Source organism: Carcharodon carcharias, chromosome 11 (assembly GCF_017639515.1).
Source record: "Carcharodon carcharias isolate sCarCar2 chromosome 11, sCarCar2.pri, whole genome shotgun sequence".
Classification (NCBI taxonomy): domain Eukaryota; kingdom Metazoa; phylum Chordata; class Chondrichthyes; order Lamniformes; family Lamnidae; genus Carcharodon; species Carcharodon carcharias.
The window spans coordinates 159265713-159284587 of record NC_054477.1 but is presented as its reverse complement, the minus strand read 5'-3'; the positions used below and the strand labels follow the sequence as shown (position 1 = coordinate 159284587).

Below are 18875 nucleotides of genomic sequence, written 5' to 3'. Positions count from 1 at the left end.
GGACTACACTGGAGTGCTGAGTAGGGTTTCAGTCGCTCGGAGAGACTAGAGAAGCTGGGGTGTTCTCCATAGGGCAGAGAATGTTAAGGGGAGATTTAACAGAAGTACTCAAAAGTCATGAAGAGTTTTGAGATAGTGAATATGGGGAAACTGTTTCCAATAGCGGGGGCTCGATAACCAGTGGACAGTTTTAAAGATAGTTGGCAAAAGAACCAGAGGGGAGACAAGGAGAATTTATTTTCTTTTTATGCAGAGTTATAATCTGGGAAGCACATTAAATAGTAACTTTCAAAAGGAAACTGGATAAATACCTGAAGGTGAAAAATTGCAGGGCTTTGGGGAAGGGCGAGGGGACAAAACAATTTTTTTAAGCCTTTTTTTTGAACAACTGGCACAGGCTGCCTAAATGGACTCTGTGCTGCAGGTTCCTATGATTCTGAGTTACTGCCACTGAATCAAGCCAGATACTTTGACCTGCTATGGAAATGCGAGAGCCGAGAAGACATTAATTTGTGACTGAGTCACTCACTCACTGGGGTCAATTCTGGGACATTTTTTCATCCCATTCTGCTTCAGTCACGCCCTGTCAGCTACGTGAAATTTAACATGGTGAGGGGCAAGAAATGGAGCTTACCAGAAAATGTGCAAAGCAGCTTCACGCAACGCCACGTTCTGGGAGCTGACGGATTCAAAGAGAAATTTCAAAATTTCCGGCCACTGGTTGTTGCCATCGTCATCTAAATATAAACACGCAACATCTTCAGCCTAAATCAATACTTCAGCAACATTCTTCGGTAAGCCACTCACTCACTTTGGTTAGACAGCTTGGAAAGTGGCTTTGGCAACTAACCGAGAGCTTGATTATGTGGCACCTACAACGCAAAAAGAGTCCTTTCAACCCAACAATTGGAGGACCTCCTCCAACCCTAATTCTGTCAACATATCCTTCTATTCCTTTCTCTCATCTACTTAACTAGCTTGCCCTCAAGTGCATCTATGCTACTCGCCTCAACAACTCCACACGGTATTGAGTTTTATATTCTCTGAGAACACCACTCTCTAAGTAAAGGTATTCCTCTTGAACTTCCATGGGATTTATTGGTGACCATCTTATATTTATTGCACCTAGTTCCCACAAATGGAAACAATTTCTCTGCACCTTGGAAATTCCTGCCAGCTAAGTTACCAATTAGATGTAGGTTTATTTTAGGAAATCTTCAATTTTAACTGATATTGTTCAAGGTAACTGCAAATTATCAGATGTTAACACAACTGAAAGGAAGCTCAGCTTCTAGAATTTCAACACCCAACTTCCCCCTCTCCATGCAAGGTACTGACACGTTGGGTGTGCAGCTACCTGGAACCTTCTAAGAAAACGCCCATGTGGCCTCTTTCCATTTACAAGCCTTCACAGCCCAGTGGTGTGCCACATTTTTGATCAATCTGCCACCCTTACCTGGTCAGACCTACCCACAGCAATGTGGTTGACTCTTAACTGCCCTCTGAAATGGTCTAGCAAGTCACTCAGTTCAAGGGCAATTAGGATGGGCAACAAAGACTGGCCTTGCCAAGCATGCCCACATCCCACGAACAATAAAAAAAGGTTTCTGTCATAATGGAGGAAACGCTACAGCTAATTTGCACTCAGCACAAACAGCAATGTGATAATGACCAGATAATGTTGTTTTTGATGCTGATTGAGCGATAAATATCGGCCAGGACAATGGGAATAACTTCCCAGCTCTACTTCAAAATAGTGTCATTAGAATCTTCGACATCTACCGAAACAGGCAGATGGGTCCCTTGATTTAACATCTCATCTGAAAGACGCCTTCTATAGTACAGCACTCCCCAGGTACTGCACTGGAGCATCAGCCTTGTTTTTTGTGCTCAAGCCCTGGAAATGGGCTTGAACCCAGAAAGGCAAATGTGTTGCCAACTGAGCCACAGCTGGCAATAAAGCAACACGTATATTTCTGAATTCATTTTTAATTACTCTGCTAAGTAGAAATTGGGTAAACTTCAATTACTGCTTTTTCAAAGTGCTGCAATTATTGAGTTGATTTGGGTGACGATACATTAATTAGGTCGGATAGGCCAAAGGCAAGCAACTTTGGCATCTTATAAACTGTGATACATATCACAAATCCCAATCTAATTTTCCAATGTGCATACAGGGGGCAGGAGGGGAAACTGAAGAGGAAGGTGCATCAAGTGCACTCCAGTTATATACTGGAAATTTCCACTCCATGAAAGTCTCAGTAAAGTGCCATAGCTGTGAGAATTCATTGCTAAGAAATACTGAAGCTCCATATACAATCAAGTTACTAACCAATCAGATTTCTAGAGAGCTCTGCTGCAATGTCACAGGTCTTCTTCCTGATGTTCGACGACCCCTCCACCTGGATACCCAGAAGCAGCTCATCTTTGACTGCATTTTGTACATCAGGGGTTAGGCTTGGGAATACCTCTTCAAAAGAAGCAGACAGCATGCGCCGCATTAAAACAGCAGCCATCTGTCTAACCTACAAATAAAGAGAAATGCAATTATACACCCTCTAAGTTGAAAGATAATGCAGAACCTCTTAGAAGTTTCAGCTGATCATAGATTCACACAGCACGGAAAGAGGCCATTTGGCCCATCTTGCCTGCTCTGCAAAAGAGTTATCTGGTTAGCCCCCAGTTCTTTCCCCATAGCACTTGAAAACTGTTTCCTTTTCCAGAATATATTTAATTCCCCTTTGAATGTTATTATTGAATCCGCTCCCTTTACCCTTTCAGACATCATAGCTCGTTGTGCAATAAAACTTTACATCTCCCCTCTGCTTTCTTTACCAATAACCTTACATTAGTGCCCACTGGTTACTGACCCTCCTAGCAGTGGAAACAGTTCCTCCTCCTTTACTCTATCAAAACTCTTCACAGTCTTACAATTACCCAGGGCTTCATCTATCCTCAGGTGATTCCCACAAGAATACAAGGCTTTTTTTTTTGCTCAGAATGAAGCCGATGCATGTTGGGGAATTAAAACATTTCCTATCAGATATTGCAGGGTTAAGTACTGCACTACCATGTGCACAGTACAATGCACGGTGTCCAGGAATGAATTGTTTCATTTCCCACATCAGGCATTTCGAAATGCTGAAATGTTAACGTACAGGAGACTGGATGCAGTCTTGTTACATGGCAGTATTGTATAGAATGATCCTTTAACAATCTCAATGTACAAAAAGGAAACTGGTGATGAACTAGAGGAATTGATTTTACAGAAGACAGAAAACAAATGTGTCATTTTTGTCTGGATTTGTGTCAATTTGTTACTTTTTAAAATTCTTACATGGGATGTGGATATCGCTGGCAAGCCCATCCCCAATTGCCCTTGAACTGAGTGGCCTGCTAGGCCATCTTTGAGGGCAGTTAAGAGTCAAACACATTGCTGTGGACCAGGCCAGGTAGGAACGGCAGATTTCCTAGCCTAAAGGACTTTAGCGTGTACCCTCTACAAGATGCACTGCAGCAGCTCACCATGGCTCCTTTGACAGCACCTTTCAGACCTGTGACCTGTACCACCTAGAAGGACAAGGGCAGCAGACACATGGGAACACCACCAGCTGCAAGTTCTCCTCCAAGTCACTCACCATCCTGATGGAAATATATTGGCCGTTCCTTCACTGTCCCTGAATCAAAATCCTGGAACTCCCTCCCTAACAATACTGTGGGTGCACCTACACCACATGGACTGTTATAGTTCAAGAAGGCAGCTCACTGCCACCTTCTCAAGGGCAACTAGGGATGGGCAATAAATGCTGACCTAGCCAGCGACTCCCACGTCCCATGAAAGAATAAATTTTAAAGAAATCAGTGAACCAGATGATAGAGTCATGGCTACCGTTACTGAGACTTGCTTCCAATTTCAATTAATTGAATCCAAATTCCACCAGCTGCCATGGTAGGATTTCAACCCCTGCCATCAGAGTATTGCCCGCCTTTTGGTCTACTAGCCCAGTGAGAATACCACCACACCACCATCTCCCCCAGAACTACAATTTCCATGGATGGCTTTTGTGTTCTTCACAACAGAACAAATGCCTTTCCCATCTCTTTGCCACCAATTCCACTCACCATTCTCACCCCTCAGTTCACAGGAACACAGGTGCCTTGCAAAATTGCGAAGTCAGGAATTCGGTTCTGAAAGTTGGGTCTCAGGGCAAAGTGGCAGGAAAGCATCAGGAACTATACTGAAAAGAAAGACCTTGCATTTCTTTTAGTGCCTTTCAGATCCTCAGGATGTCCCAAAGCACTTCGCACACAATAAATTGTAATGTAGGCAAAGGCAAGCTCATTATATCCCACATTCCTTAAAAGCAATATCAAGATAAATTAATGCAGGGACCTTACTGATTCCTTTGTCTCCAACAGCTTCCTCCCACCTGCAGAACAAGTCATTGTTTCTCTCAATTCTATGCCCATTTGTAATGCTTGAATCACACCAGTTTGGATTCCATTCTCAATACCAAAACTGCCTTGGCCAAAAACATGAAAGGTATCCTCCACTCTGGTGCCTTGACCCTCCTTAATCTTTTCTCAACATTATACTGCACTAGCCTCCTAAAGGCAAATCTGCTCCAATCACAGGACCACCTTCACATTGGGTGCATTCCCACCTATCTAAAGAAGCCAGCTGAACTTGACCAATTGCTTGTCTTCAGCCATGCAATCATCCCCATCAAACACGGCCAATGACAACTATGATGTTCTCTAGAGGAACTGCCTACTCACAATCATAACTCAACTAAAAAATGGCTAGATGCTCTGGAATTCCCTCTCTGAACCTCTTCATGTATCTCTCTTTCTCACTCTCCCCCCTCATTTAGGATGCTCCTTTAAACCTATCTCTTTAACCAAGCTTTAGGTCACCCACCTTAATAGGCTCAGTGTTAAATTCTGTTCGATAATGTATGATTACTGATGTGGTTATACAAATGCAACTTGCTGTCCTATATTTCATTAATATATCACAATTAGGCTTGTCCAAGCAGCCTCCAAATTAGATTTTCTTTAAAGTATTAAAAAATTTAAATGGTATACATAGAGGTTGATAAACGAACATTTTTTTGTAGTGTGAAACAGAATTAGACCTCTGCTTATATTGAGATAGTTTCAGAATCCCTATTCAACCCCTTCATAGTGCCTGAAGTTGAAAGAACTGAAACAAGTTTTGACCAGTCATCCTCCACTAAATCCACTGTAATCTTTTTGGTACTCATTCACTGTGAGCTTTTCAATGCTGCACTGAAGGGAAAGCAAAGATTTTCATAATTACCTCTTCTGCAGCTGCTGTATTCCTGAGTGCTTGCAAGAGAAACGTGACCTTCGAATGGCCAGGAATATTCTCATAGGCTTCCTGAATAACAGAAAGAGATTAAACCATATAGACATTACCTAATCTTCATACACGCCACACCTTTAGGTTTTTTAAAAGGTTATGAAGTCTCACATTAAGAAACACTTTTAAAAATCAATAGTTTCAAATTCTTTTTAACTTTGAAAAGTGTGCACTCTGCATGAGGCTTTAGCTTCGAGTTTATCATTCACTATCCCAACTTAGTAAAGCTCACAAAGAGGATCGAGTACTTCAGATCAAGATATAATAAATACTAGCCTGAGCAAATGTTCACTGAAGATTTATTTGTACAAATATAGAATCAAAATGATCAAGGCACAAAGTTGCTTAATACAACAGGCACACATTACAGGCGATTCATTTATACCACTTTTACCACAGGACAAGTTCTCACCTCCTCCACAAAAATCATGCAAAGACAAAAACTGAATAAAATTACTGGCCGAGTATAATTCACCACATTGCCATCCTGAATGAGACTATTCTTTCTCCCTTGCCCCAGACAAAGACAATTACTGAAAATTACACCTCCCCACATTTCCCCTTCAATAGACAAAGCATGATAACCAGAAGATTTTCTTTTACAGAGAGATAAGGAAGCATTTGTGAAAATGATTAATCATTTTGCAGTACACACGACAGTGCCTTCATGACTGAGGAAAGTTTAAAATGCCTTGTTCATGCGCTCAAGCCAAACGATAACGCTGACTTACATTTCTTTGTCAAAAGGAAGCCCAAGACAGTGGTAATGCAATCACAGGGTACCACTTCACGCCAAGTACAATTCCCAATTTCAGATTGAGTAGCAAGTCTAGGGCTACTTCCCATAGGGAAGGTAGGAAAATAGAACTCAGAATGAGTCATTTTGGTTAGGTTACATACAGCCTTCTTTACAGTTACAAAAATAAAATGGGCACCAGTGGCCTTAAATGTCTTGAGACTGACAAAGGCCTGGAAAGGGACTACCAATCAACCCATGGGATCCTATAAACACAAGGTTTTTGAAAAAAAATTAATTCATACAATGAGAACATCACAGGCAAGGGCAGCATTTGTTGCCCATCTCCAAATGCCCTTGAGAAAAAGAGAGCTGCCTTCTTGAACTGCTGAGGTCCATGTGGTGTAGGCACACTCACCCCACAGTTCAGGGTAGGTGATAAAATAAAGACTTAAGAGCTCGATGAAATGATCTTGAGAATTTTATTTGAAAACAGCCAATTATAGGAGTTTTGAGAAGAGGGACTGCACAGTATATTGAGACTCCAGCACAGGATGCCCTGGAGTGAGTGACGGGATGTCCATTTGGCAACCATGTCAACAAGTGACTGTAAGTTAATGGCATCCCACAGTAAGAAGAATGAATCTGATGTGTCATCTATCTCATCAGCATCGAGGGCAGAGCAACACTGGTGAATGTCTTTGCTTTAACTGGTAGGGCGCAGGCCTATGGACAAACTGGAGCAATGCCAGGGCTCATATTTTTCCACAGCATTGGTTATGAACCATTACTGTCTCAATTAATTTAAATAATCAAAACTGAAACTTTGAGCAACCGTAGCAAAAGGAGCCAAAAATATAGTGTCTAGTCCATCTTCCATGGTCAACCTTTGCACCCATAATCAGGTACACAATTAAATCTTTCAACAAAGTCTCTGCCTTCCTGATAATTATATTTGATCTGATTTACAGAAAAAGCTTAGGTGATTTGGAACCATCATCAAAACACTGATTCATACAAAACAAGCAAGGTTCAAACAGCACAAGAACAGTTAAAAACTTACATGTAGTAAACTATTAGATTATCTGTTCCATCGTGTTGAGTACTTAATGGAATCAGTTGGATGCTACCTTTAAAAAGGAGCTGGCCCCTAAATCTTAGAAATCCATTACAAATAAACATCTGGATTGCTTCAAGAATCCAAGCAAAAAGATGAGAAACTTCTGACAGTAACAGTTTAGTCAGAAGTTGGGCAACTACAAGCCACTAGGGCACTAATACCAGTTTGGCATCTTACCACATCATGTTTGATTCACATCTGACAGTCACTCAAGCTTGCTTACCCCAACTGAGCAAAGCTCGGGTTACTAAACGGGAAGGCAATCCTACTTGGATCAGCCTGCTGTCTCCTGAACTCAGGCAGGTTTACAGTCACAACAGCCGCACTAGCATACACACTAACCCAAGTGGAAGGTCAAAAGGCTTATGCAATGTTGGCCTTTGCGTCAAGGGGGCTAAATACTAAGGGGTAGAAGTTGTATTACAGCTATGCAGAGTTCTGAGGAGAGCCCTTTTAGAGGACTGTGTTCAGTTTGGGCAACGCATCTTGATGGGGGGGGGGGGGGGGGGGGGGGGGAGAGAAGAGAGATGGGGTGCAGATTCACTAGAATGATACCAGGACTAAAAGGGTCAAGTTATGAGGACAGGTTGCGTAGACTAGGTTTGTATTTCCTCGAGAATAGAAGATTAAGGGGTGATCTAATTGAGGTGCTTAAGATGATTGAAGGGGTTCTTCATTCTCTATTCCTCTGGTCTCTGGTGGGTGCTGTCCAGAATAAGGGGGCGTGACATTGAAATTAGAACAACCAAAGAGTGATGTCAGGAAACACTTCTTCACACAAAGATAAGTGGAAATCTGGAACTCTCTCCACCGCCTCCCCTCCCCCCAAAGCTGCTGAGGCAACGAAATTTTCAAAGCCGAGATTGATTGGTTTTTATTGGGAAAGGGGATTAAGAGTTACAGAACCAAGGAGAGTAGTTGGAGTTAAGATACTGATAGACATGATCCAACTGAATGTCAGAAAAGACATGAGACTCTGAATGGCCTCTTTCTGTTCCTGAAATGACAGCGCAAATCTGGACAACCCTTCAGTGCAGAGGACAACTGGATACAGGGAAAGGGAATTGGTCTTCTGTACTGAAACAGGACAGCGAAAAATAAGGAAGAACAGATTACACAGTCACAAGGCCTGAAATACCATCACATAGATTTCCCAATGGTTCACTGGGGAAATCTGTGTTTTCAGCATGGAATTGAGCTATACCATAACACAGTGCCTCAACTCTACAGAGGCTCTAGCAGACTCAACTTAAAGGAAGGATTCGCCTTCACAAGCGTCATTTCCTTTAAACAAATGTGAGCAAGGCATCAATGCTGGTTAGTCTTGTACCATTTAGAATGTCCCAAACGTTCTTCACAATTCACAGCACCTAAGCACACGACAATGGGATTCATCAAGCTGCTGCGCGAGATCCTGGAGGAACAGTTTAACTGACTTGTGTCACTTCGCAAAAGCTCACTGTCCGAGGCCTTACGTTAAACATTGGTGACTGGTTAAATTCCAGCAATGCCTTGCGTGTGTAGAAACTGCAAGATTTTCTTAAATTGTGCTCATCTACAGGGAGAGAGCAAGAACTCCATATTGAGCAAGCATAAAGCTTAACTGTGCACTTATCACTTCAGCTGATTTGAAGACAAACTATCAGATATAAAACCCTGCTCATCGAGCCCTCAAATAACAAAGTGGCAGATAATCAAACAGATCACTCCTGATCGTTTCTGGTGCAATGACCTTTGCTGCAATGTCTCGACAAATGTCGGGCAAGGACAGGGTGAAAAACTTTGAGGTTCCCCAGGTGAGTGCACAGTTTAAACCCATGGTTTGTGCAGAGTTAAGGATAGCTGACTTATGTAACTACAGGCTGGGTGTGGGGCATGAAGACAGATTTGCACTTCCAATTGCTATCTATTACCTTCTCTTCCATCAAATGGAGTGTGTATGAGTTGACAGGATTATGGAGTGATACCTCTTGGAGGAGAAAAATAATATAGCTTGGAAACCAGTATACAGTGATATAGAATGACAAAGCCCCGATTCAATTCAATGCCAAATTTCTCTTTCTCTCAACAGCATAGCAGAGCATGAACTACAATTGGCTTCAACATCCTATAGGTAGGGGGCAAAGTAAAGACAAGATTTTTTCCTCTGAACACCATTCCAATGACCTCTGCTATAAAGTCTCGACAAACATCAGTCTAGGACAGAATCAGGGGTGGCTGTGATGCCCCCACTGAGGTTCACACATTAAACATGCCACTTAGACGACAGAACAGAGGGCTGACAGAAACTATGGGACTCAACCCCAGCAGCTGGGCTTTCAAGAGAGATCAGGAAAAAATTGGAGTTGCAGAGCGGGGGGTGGTGGGGGCGGATAACTCACTCAAGTCAGGACATAACAGACGGGGACAGAAGGCAAAAGAAATCCTCTTTCAAATGGTTAATGCACTCAAGTTATAATGGAACGCATTAACAATGATTACCCTAACCTAACATACATTTTAGACTACTAATGGCATTGTAGCTCCTTTCACAGTTGTTGCACGATCCAGTGATCACTGCTGTTAACACCACACCATATAACCCCTGAATAAAAGATTTCTGAACAGACACACAAAAAAAAATCTCCTGCCAGGTTACAAAATTCAGTGAGCATTAACTTATCTATTTTCAGATCTTAATCAATTGTCTTTTAAGAATGAATGTGCTGATTATTAAAAGTGTTGCAACTGATAAAAGGACTGGCTTTGATGGCCATTCAGCACCCAGCAGCAGCTCAACCCTGACGAGACACATGAAGCTTATTGAATCCATAATGGAATTCCCCACCAGGCTTAAGAATAGAAACTCAGGCATTTTTAAGAATGAATGAACAAACTGAATCACAAAGAGCTCTCCTATGTAATACAAAAGCCTGCTTGGAGTGGAGCGCAGCATTCTGAATGGTTTGAGGCCCACACCATAATCTCCAACACCCCAGTGCAGCACTAGCAGAAAGCTGCGTTGTTGGAGGTGACGTACTTCAGATGGAAAATTAAACTGATGCCCCATTTGCTACTTATAGTGGACATTAAAGATACCACAGCATTATTATAAAAAGAGCAGGGATTTCTCAATGTCCTATGTAAAATATTTGCTCCTCAGCTAATATTACCCAGCAGGTTAACTAGTCATTCATTTCATGACTGTGGAACATTGTTGATGCAAAATATCTGTTTAATCGCTCTCATGACAACCTGCATTTCAAAAAGTCTAAGTGTTTTGCAACATATTGACATCAATGGTACTTTATATGTTCAATTATTATAAGAGTGCTTTCTTACCTAGATATTCTTTTGATGTTCATTCATGGGATGCAGACCAGCATTTATTGCCAATCCCTAATTGCCCTAAAAATAATGATGCACTGCCTTCTTGAGCCATTGCAGTCCACATGGTGTAGGTACACCCACAGGTGCTTTTAGAAGGGAATTCCAGGATTTGGACACAGTGACAGTGAAGGGACGGTAATATAGTTTCAAATCAGAAAGGTGTGAGATTGGAGAGGAACTTGCAGGTGGCAATGCTCCCATGAGCCTGCTGCCCTTGTCCTCGAGGCGGAAGAGGTCACTTAGGAAGCCTTGGCAAGTAGCTGCTGTGCATCCTGTAGGTGATAGGTGCTGTAGCCACTGTGTAGTGGAGTGTGGCTGTTTAAGCGAAAATGCTTTGGCCTGGTTGGTGTCCAGTGTTGAGTGCCGTTGCAGCTGCACACATCCAAGCAATGGAGGATACTCTATCACAATCTTGACCAATGCTTTGCAAATGGTAGAGAGGCTATGGAGAGTCAGGGATGAGCCACTCAGAGTGCTCAAGTGACAGATCTTTTACATCAAACCAGGCTGATTGAATTTACAGTCATTGGCAACTCCAAGCATGCTGATGGTGGGAATATCAGCAATAGTAGCATCAAAGATGAACTGGGGAATTAGCCCCGGTGTCCTAGCCACTATTCGCCTGTCAACCAACCTTTAAAGTCAGGTTATCTTGGTCATTATCGCATCACTGTTTGCGGGGCTATGCTGTGTGTAAAATGACTGTATTTCCTACATTACAACAGTAACTATACTCTAAAGGCTGTCAAATGATCATCAACCTCCTGCTCACTGATCCTCCTGCTCTTTCTCTTCAGGCACTCTTCAACCCTCTGGGGGAAAAAAAACCAGACTACTCTGTCATTGGAAACTATTGCCCATGTCCTACCTTCCTTTCCTCTCCAGTCCTTGAGTGTATTGTCACCTCCCAAATCCATGCCCACCTCCAATTAAATATTGGGAAGTCTGAAGCCAATACTTATCTTTGGTCCCTGTCACGAAGTCCATTCTCTAACCACCGACTCCATGCCTCTCACTGGCAACTGCCTGAGGCAGAACAAGACTGTTCACAACTTTCACTGCACCATAAAGACCACCTATTTCCACCTCTGTATCATCTGAATCTGCCCCTACCTCAGCTCACCTGTTGCCAAAACTCTCTCAGTGCCTTTCTTACTTCGATTCCAATGCTCTCCTGGCTGGTCTCCTATATTCTATTCTCTGTAAACTTGAGGTCACCCAAAATACCACTGCTGGTGTCCTAACGCGCATCAACCACCATTCATTTATCACCCTGTGCTCGCTGACCTGCGTTGCTCCTGGTGAAGCAATGCTTTGCTTTTTAAACTTTCGCCCTGATTTTCAAATCCTGCCATTGCCTCGTCCCTCCCTATTTTTGTAATCTCCTCCAATGCTGAAATCTCTGCGCTCCTTCAATTCTGGGCTCTTCAGCATTCCTGATTTTAATTGCCCCATTCTTGGTGGCTGTGTCTTCAGCTGCCCATACCTCAGCTTGGAATTCCCTCCCTAAACATCTCCACCCTCTACCTCTCTTTCCTCCTTTAAGGCCCTTTTTGAAACCTACCTCTCTGACCAAGCTTTTGGGTCATCTCCCCTGATATCCCCTTATGTGGCTGTGTGTCAAATTTTGTTTGATAACACCTCTGTGAAGCATTTTGGGAAATTTAACTAGGTTAAAGGTGTTATATAAATACTACTTGCTGTTGGTGTCACCCTTCATGTGTCAGTGCACACACACATTCAACTAACAGTCAGCCAAATTTCTCACTCCTGGTCCCTCCCCTTCTCATCTTTCACCAACAAGGATGCCCCGTTTCCCTTAGCGGAGAGGTCAATTACCAGGGGTAATTAGTAGAAGAATTAGAGAGGACATAAGGAAAAACTTCTTTAACCAGAGGGTGGCGGGTGTCTGGAATTCATTGCCTGGTTTAGTGGTTGGGGCTGAAACACTCAATTCATTTAAAAGGTACCTGGATCTGCATCTAAAGTGCTATAAACTGCAAGGCTACAGACCAGGTGCTGGAAGGTGGGATTAGAATGGGAAGCTAGTTTTTTCATTTCTTCTTTTTTGGCCGGCACAGGCACAATGGGCTGAATGGCCTCTTTCTGTGCTGTAACTTTTCTATGTTCTATTTAGTCAACAGAGACCAGATGATCAATCAGGGAACTTTATGGTCTGCATGGTTCATCAGGCCACACATTCAGCCAACTTTAAGGCCTTTTTTGATAAGTGCAAGTACTTTCTTTTCTATAGCACCTTCCGCAACCTCAGGACACCGCAGCTAATGAAGTACTTTTGAAGTGTGGTCACTATTGTAATGTAGGAAATATGGCAGTCAATTTGTGCACAGTAAGCTCGAAAAAAAAACAATCTGTTTTTTGTGATATTCATTGGCCAGGGTATCTGGGAGAACTCCCATGCTGCTCTTCGAAATAGTGCCATGGGATCTTTTCCATCCATCTAAGGGGCCTCGGTTTGATGTCCCACCTGAAACTCGTTGCTCCCTCTGTCTTGCACTGCGAGTGGCAGCCAGGTTTCTAGTGTACTTCTAACTCAGAGGTGAAAGTGCTAAGCGCCGAATCATGGCTGGCAACTTGTATTACCTCTGATAACTGGACTCTATTAAAATAGAATAAAAGTCCACTCAGATTACTGAAAACAAAACCCACATAACTGCTGCCATTTTGACAATTCTTTACAGAAGTAACAGGTGAACAGATGCAAGAAGTGGGAAAGCATTATACCGTGTGGCACAAGGTGCTTGTCTGCAGTGCAGGCTAAGTAGTTCAGAGTTTGCTCAACTCTCGATGTTCTGACTGACCTGGGGTTGCATGCAGCAGATACTGCGTGCTTAAACGTACAAAAATATTTCAGTTACCAACTCCAGTATTCTTCACAACAGGAGCACAACATTCAACAAATAGCATCTTTTTTTTTTATTAGTTTTTTTTCTATCGTAGTTACACAGTGCACTAAATACTTGGGGACACCATTTCAACTCAATGATGCTTTGCCATTATACACATGACTTAGCAGATACACTCACTATGAAAGTAACTCCAGGAATTAGCTTAATGCCACATCTTCCTGAACTGCAGAATAATAGCAACACACTAAAGCATTAGCTTAAAAAAAAATTACAGAACCCATGGCAGTCAGCAATCTAATTTCACTTGAACAAATGACAGCAAAGAGAGAGCACAATTTGGACAACAGTTGATATTCCAATTCCCAGTGTAATAACCTATTTGCACATGTCAGGAACTCAGACACATTGAGGACAGTGACATTTCCACTGCCTTATTAAATTCTGCAGCCCAAATATAGCCTTGTTGAAAACTTTATGGTAAAAGTTTTTAGACAAAATTTAAGAAACAAATTTGTATTACGAGTTGTTTTATTCATAATCTAATCCTGGAAGTGCCATCTCTAATCATCCTCAAGAGAGGTAGTGATTTATATAAACTACGGATCCCACAGCACATTACGCGTAAACTCTCTATATTGTGAGTGCCAAACATCACTCCCCAGGTAGTTTTTCTTTTAAACAGCCTTGCCATGATCACATTATGCACAGCCAAAATATAAATATTGTTGAGTGGAGAACTAGACAAGGTTATGCCGATTTCACAACACCTAAAGAGCAGATGCAAAATAAACTTGAAAATTACAATGCAGCTCAAAGATTAGCTCAACAAGCAAGTTGCATTTCTCATCTTCTAAGTCTTCAAGAAAATAAAGGCTTAATTTTCTATAGTGCCATTCACAACCTCAGGCTCTCCTAAAGCACTTTACAGCTGATTAGCCACAGCTTGTATTTATACAGCCTCTTTATCATAATGAAACATTGCAGAGCATTTCATAGAATGGGTGGTAAAATTGGAGCAGATGGGCAAAAACCTGGTTGAAGAAATAAGTTAAGGAGCATCTTAAAGGAGGAAAGAGGTGGAGAGGCAGAGGTGTTTAGGGAGGGAATTCCAGAGGTTAGGGCGTTAGCAGTTTAAATACTTTTAGAAGTGTATTCGCTGTTATCATATAGGAAATGCGGCAGCTGATTTGTGCACAGCAAGCTCCCACAAACAGCAATGTGATAATGGCCAGATAATCTGTTTTTGTGATGCTGGTCGAGGCATAAACATTGATCAGGACACAATGCAGAACTCCACTGCTCTTCTTTGAAATAGTGTTATGCTATCTTTTACATCCGCCTGACAGTAGATGGGTCTTTGGTTTAACATTCCACTCAAATGATAGCACCTCCGTCACTGCAGTACTCCACCAGTATTGCACTCCAAATGTCAGCCTCGATTTTTATACTGAGGTCTCTGGAGTGGGACTTGAACACACAACCTTCTGACTCAGAGGAAAGAATGCTACCAAGTGAGCCACTGCTGACTTAGCAAGTCTGCTTTGTACATCCAAGCCTTACCTGAATACGAGTTCAGCACTATTAAAAATGACCAAATGATATCATTGATACACTGCTTCAAGTTCTGAGCAACTTGACAAATGGAGCAGATTTCAAAAATTAGACCAATGATTCAAATCTGCTGCCCTATTTAGAACCAAAGCATTACTTCCTGAAGCCAACAGTAACTCACTGAGGTTTGGCCCCATTGGTATCACCTTCCCTTCCATTACCTCAATCACATCACTATTTCTAATCTGCACACCTTGTCAGTGTCCAGCGAAATCATCACATCTCACCCAACTTCAATCCTGTCCTCACTGACCATCACAGACACATTGTTCAAGAATCAGTATTTTCCTTCCCCTCTAAGTCACCATCAACTTACAGCATGGCACCTGGCCTTCTGAAGACTATCACACCCCATTCACAAGTTCTAACTTCACAAATATGAAAGGCAACATAAGGACACATACATTGTGGTTACAATTAAATGAATCCATTAAATGACTAATTTGTAGATCACCACAAAAACCGCACTAACCAATTTAGACGAACAAACAAGGACTCGCCAGCAGCTTTAACCAATAGATAGCTACAAACAAGTTAAGAAAAGTACAAGTCTACAGGAATATGAATGGAATGGAAAATATGTTTATGAACAGAAACCTTCAGCTCCTACAGAACTTGTAGCATAAATAAGACAGCACTAGATGAGGCCCTGCATTTTTATGTTTAGGCCAATCCCTTCACTACCCCAATAAAAATATGATTAAACCAAAAAAGATTTTATCATCAGGGACATACTGTTGATATTCATGTCTGCAATTTAAAAAGGGTCCCTATTAAATCCTGCAGTTAACAAGCTACTGAATATCTACTCCCCTAAACCAGGTATCCCATAACATAAAGAATCAGACAGCAAACAAAGAGGCCATTCAGCCCACGGTCAGTTCCTTGAATTAATTATCCAGTTAGTCGCACTCCTCTTTCCCCAGTTCTGCATTTTTTTTCCATTTCAAGTTGATATTCAATTCCCATTTGAAAGTTACAATTGAATCTGCTTCCAATTTCAGGCAGCGCGCTCTAGGCCATAAGAGATCACCAAGTTAAAAAAAAACTCATCTCCCTCTAGTTCTTTTGGCAATTATTTTAAATCTACGTTCTCTGGTCACTGATTCTCCTGCCACTAGAATGGTTATAACCACAGGCCATTCAGCACATTGTGCCCAATGCCTGTTCTTTGACAGAGCAATTTAGCTGGACCCACTCCCCACTTCTCTCCCATCACCCCGCAAATTTTTCACTTTGGGTGTTTATCCAATACTCTTTTTAAAGCCATGATTGAATCTTCCACCCTCACCCTTCTGATCCATAAAATGGCTTTTATTCATGCCACCTTGGTTCTTTTGTCAATTGCTTTAAATGTGTATCCTCTGGTTTGCAAACCATCCACCAATGGCAACAGTTACTCCCTATTTATTCTGTCCAGACCCCTCATGACTTAATAGCTCTGCCAAATCTCCTCCCAACCTTCCCCAAGGAGAACAGCCCCACCTTCTCCCATCCTTCCACGTAACTGAAGTCTCTCATCCCTGGATCTATTCTGTACCTTCTCCAATTCACATCTCTCCTAAAGGGTGCCCAGAAATGGGTATAACACACCAGTTAAGACCAACCCAGTGATAATAACGTAAACAGCTTCTCCTTATTTACTCAAATAAAAGCAAAATACTGTGGATGTTGCAGACCTGGATCTAAAATAAAAACATAAAAGCGTTGGAAAAACTCGACAGGTCTGGCATCATCTGTGGAGAGGGAAAGAGTTAACGTTTCAGGTCAAATTCCAAAGAACTGGACTCAAAATGTTAACCGTTTCTCTCTCTACAGACGTTGCCAGACCTGCTGAGTTTTCCATTTTTTTTGTTTTTAATTTAGATCCAGGTCTGCAACATCCGCAGTGTTTTGCTTTTATTTGAGTAAATAAGGAGAAGCTGCTTACATTGAATCAGTGGGTTGGTCTCAACCGGTGTGTTGTGCCCAATTCTGGGCACCTTTTGGGAGGGGCACAAATTGCTTGCCCCTTTCATGACTGTGAATTCTTCAATACAATCTCCCCCTTTCACCTTCTCTGCTGCAAGGGAGAAGAATCCCAGCTTCTCCACAGTTAGAGTTCCCAGGGAGGCAGGGAGGAGAGAGAGATAGAGAGTTGCTAAGATCATAAAAAAGCACATGGGCTGAAGATCTCATGGCCAGGCCGGCTACACGTGGGCCGCTGCCCCCAAGCCAAGCCAGGCCAGCCCTGGGGAGGGAGATGCTGCTGCCTCAGGGGCCAGGGGACTAGGCCACACTCTCCCCTCTAAAGCCTGACTCCAGTGAAGCCCCCCTTCCCTCCCCAACCAGAATAAAACAATAAGACGAAATTAAGAAAAATGCCTCCGCGGTTACCTCGGCCTGTTTCCTGACGGCGTTGTCAGGGCTCAGGAGGTTGCTGAGCAGGAGATAAAATTGCTGCTGCTCCGCCATTGCGCCGAGTGTGTGAGAGAGAGAGAGAGGGAGGGGGGAGGGGATGGGAGAGTGGGGGGAGAGGCCGGCTCAGATGACCTTTGACACCAGCAAAGGGGGCGTGGCAACCCATCTGTAGGCGCGGCCATGGCGCTGACGTACAATGCGTGCCCGTGAGCGAGGTGACGTACGGTACAGCGCAGCCTCAGCGTGGTGATGCGCGGTGCCGAACAGCCTCAGCGTGTTGACGCACATGTACGACGCAGCCTCAGCGTGGTGACGCGAGAGTACGGCGCAGCCTCAGCGTGGTGACGTGCCCATCATCGCACCGCCAGCAGCACGGAACGCGCGAGCGGTCGGCCGGCGGAAAGTGTGGCGCATGAGTACTGCCGATCCCTCCTCCCCTCCGCCCCGCCCCCAGCGCCGAGGCGGCCGGGCGCTTCCGCCTCCTCTTCCGATTGGCTGAAGCGGCAGCGCGCCAAAAGTGACGCCGCCGGTCATTCAAAAAAAAATGAGCCTGCAGTGCGCGGGGAAGCGCGATGATGTAATCCCAATCACCAGAACGCGGGAAGTGGACACGACAGCTTTTGAATGAATGGTAGGTACGCCTGCCATCTGTAGGCACCGAGCAGGCAGCTTGTCTTAGTTGCTGAGGCTGCTGACTGCCAGTTATCAAACAAATACTTTGCCCTCAGGCTTGCATGACTGACCCGGAATATATATTGTAAATATCAGTGGTATTACAATGCTGTCAGGTCATTGAAACATACTGTATGGAGAAAAGTTGAATTCTGTTGCACTTTCTGTAATTTTTCAGTCAAAATGTTTTGTAATGTACTTTTACAAATTTTATGAATAAAGTGCGTTTTTGGCAAAAAAAAAGATGTAGGAATAAAAATGATTTATCTTCACTCCCCAGTGCAAATCAGCTGCTCCAGCCTTGGAAATGCTGAAGGCTTTCACCAGGCTTGTCCGACTAAGTGGTCCTCACGCCTTCTCCTCCCTCCCAGAACTATGACCGGGTCCCCCTTGTCCTCACTTATCACCCCACCAGCCTCCGCATTCAAAGGATCATCCTCCGCCATTTCTGCCAACTCCAGCATGATGCCACCACCAAACACATCTTCCCTTCACCCCCCCCCCCAACCCCCGCTGGCAGCATTCCGTAGGGATCGTTCCCTCCGGGACACCCTGGTCCACTCCTCCATCACCTTCTACTCCTCAACCCCCACCTATGGCACCTCCCAATGCCCACGCAAAAGATGTAACACCTGCCCCTTCACTTCCTCTCTCCTCACCGTCCAAGGGCCCAAACACTCCTTTCAAGTGAAGCAGCATTTCACTTGCATT

General features: G+C 43.3%; 1 protein-coding gene across 1 annotated transcript in view; it reads right to left on the bottom strand.

Moving 5' to 3' along the window:
• The window catches only part of kpnb3 (karyopherin (importin) beta 3), a 60104-nt gene extending 42493 nt beyond the window's left edge, over nucleotides 1-17611 (bottom strand). The window contains exons 1-4 of the mRNA XM_041199426.1: nucleotides 17469-17611; nucleotides 5324-5404; nucleotides 2333-2525; nucleotides 635-737 (exon numbers count right to left, since the gene is read on the bottom strand). Coding sequence (XP_041055360.1) covers nucleotides 635-737; nucleotides 2333-2525; nucleotides 5324-5404; nucleotides 17469-17546 — 455 coding nt within the window. The 5' untranslated portion in view covers nucleotides 17547-17611. The remainder of the gene's footprint in view (nucleotides 1-634; nucleotides 738-2332; nucleotides 2526-5323; nucleotides 5405-17468) is intronic.
• Between the last annotated feature and the right edge of the window lie 1264 nt (nucleotides 17612-18875).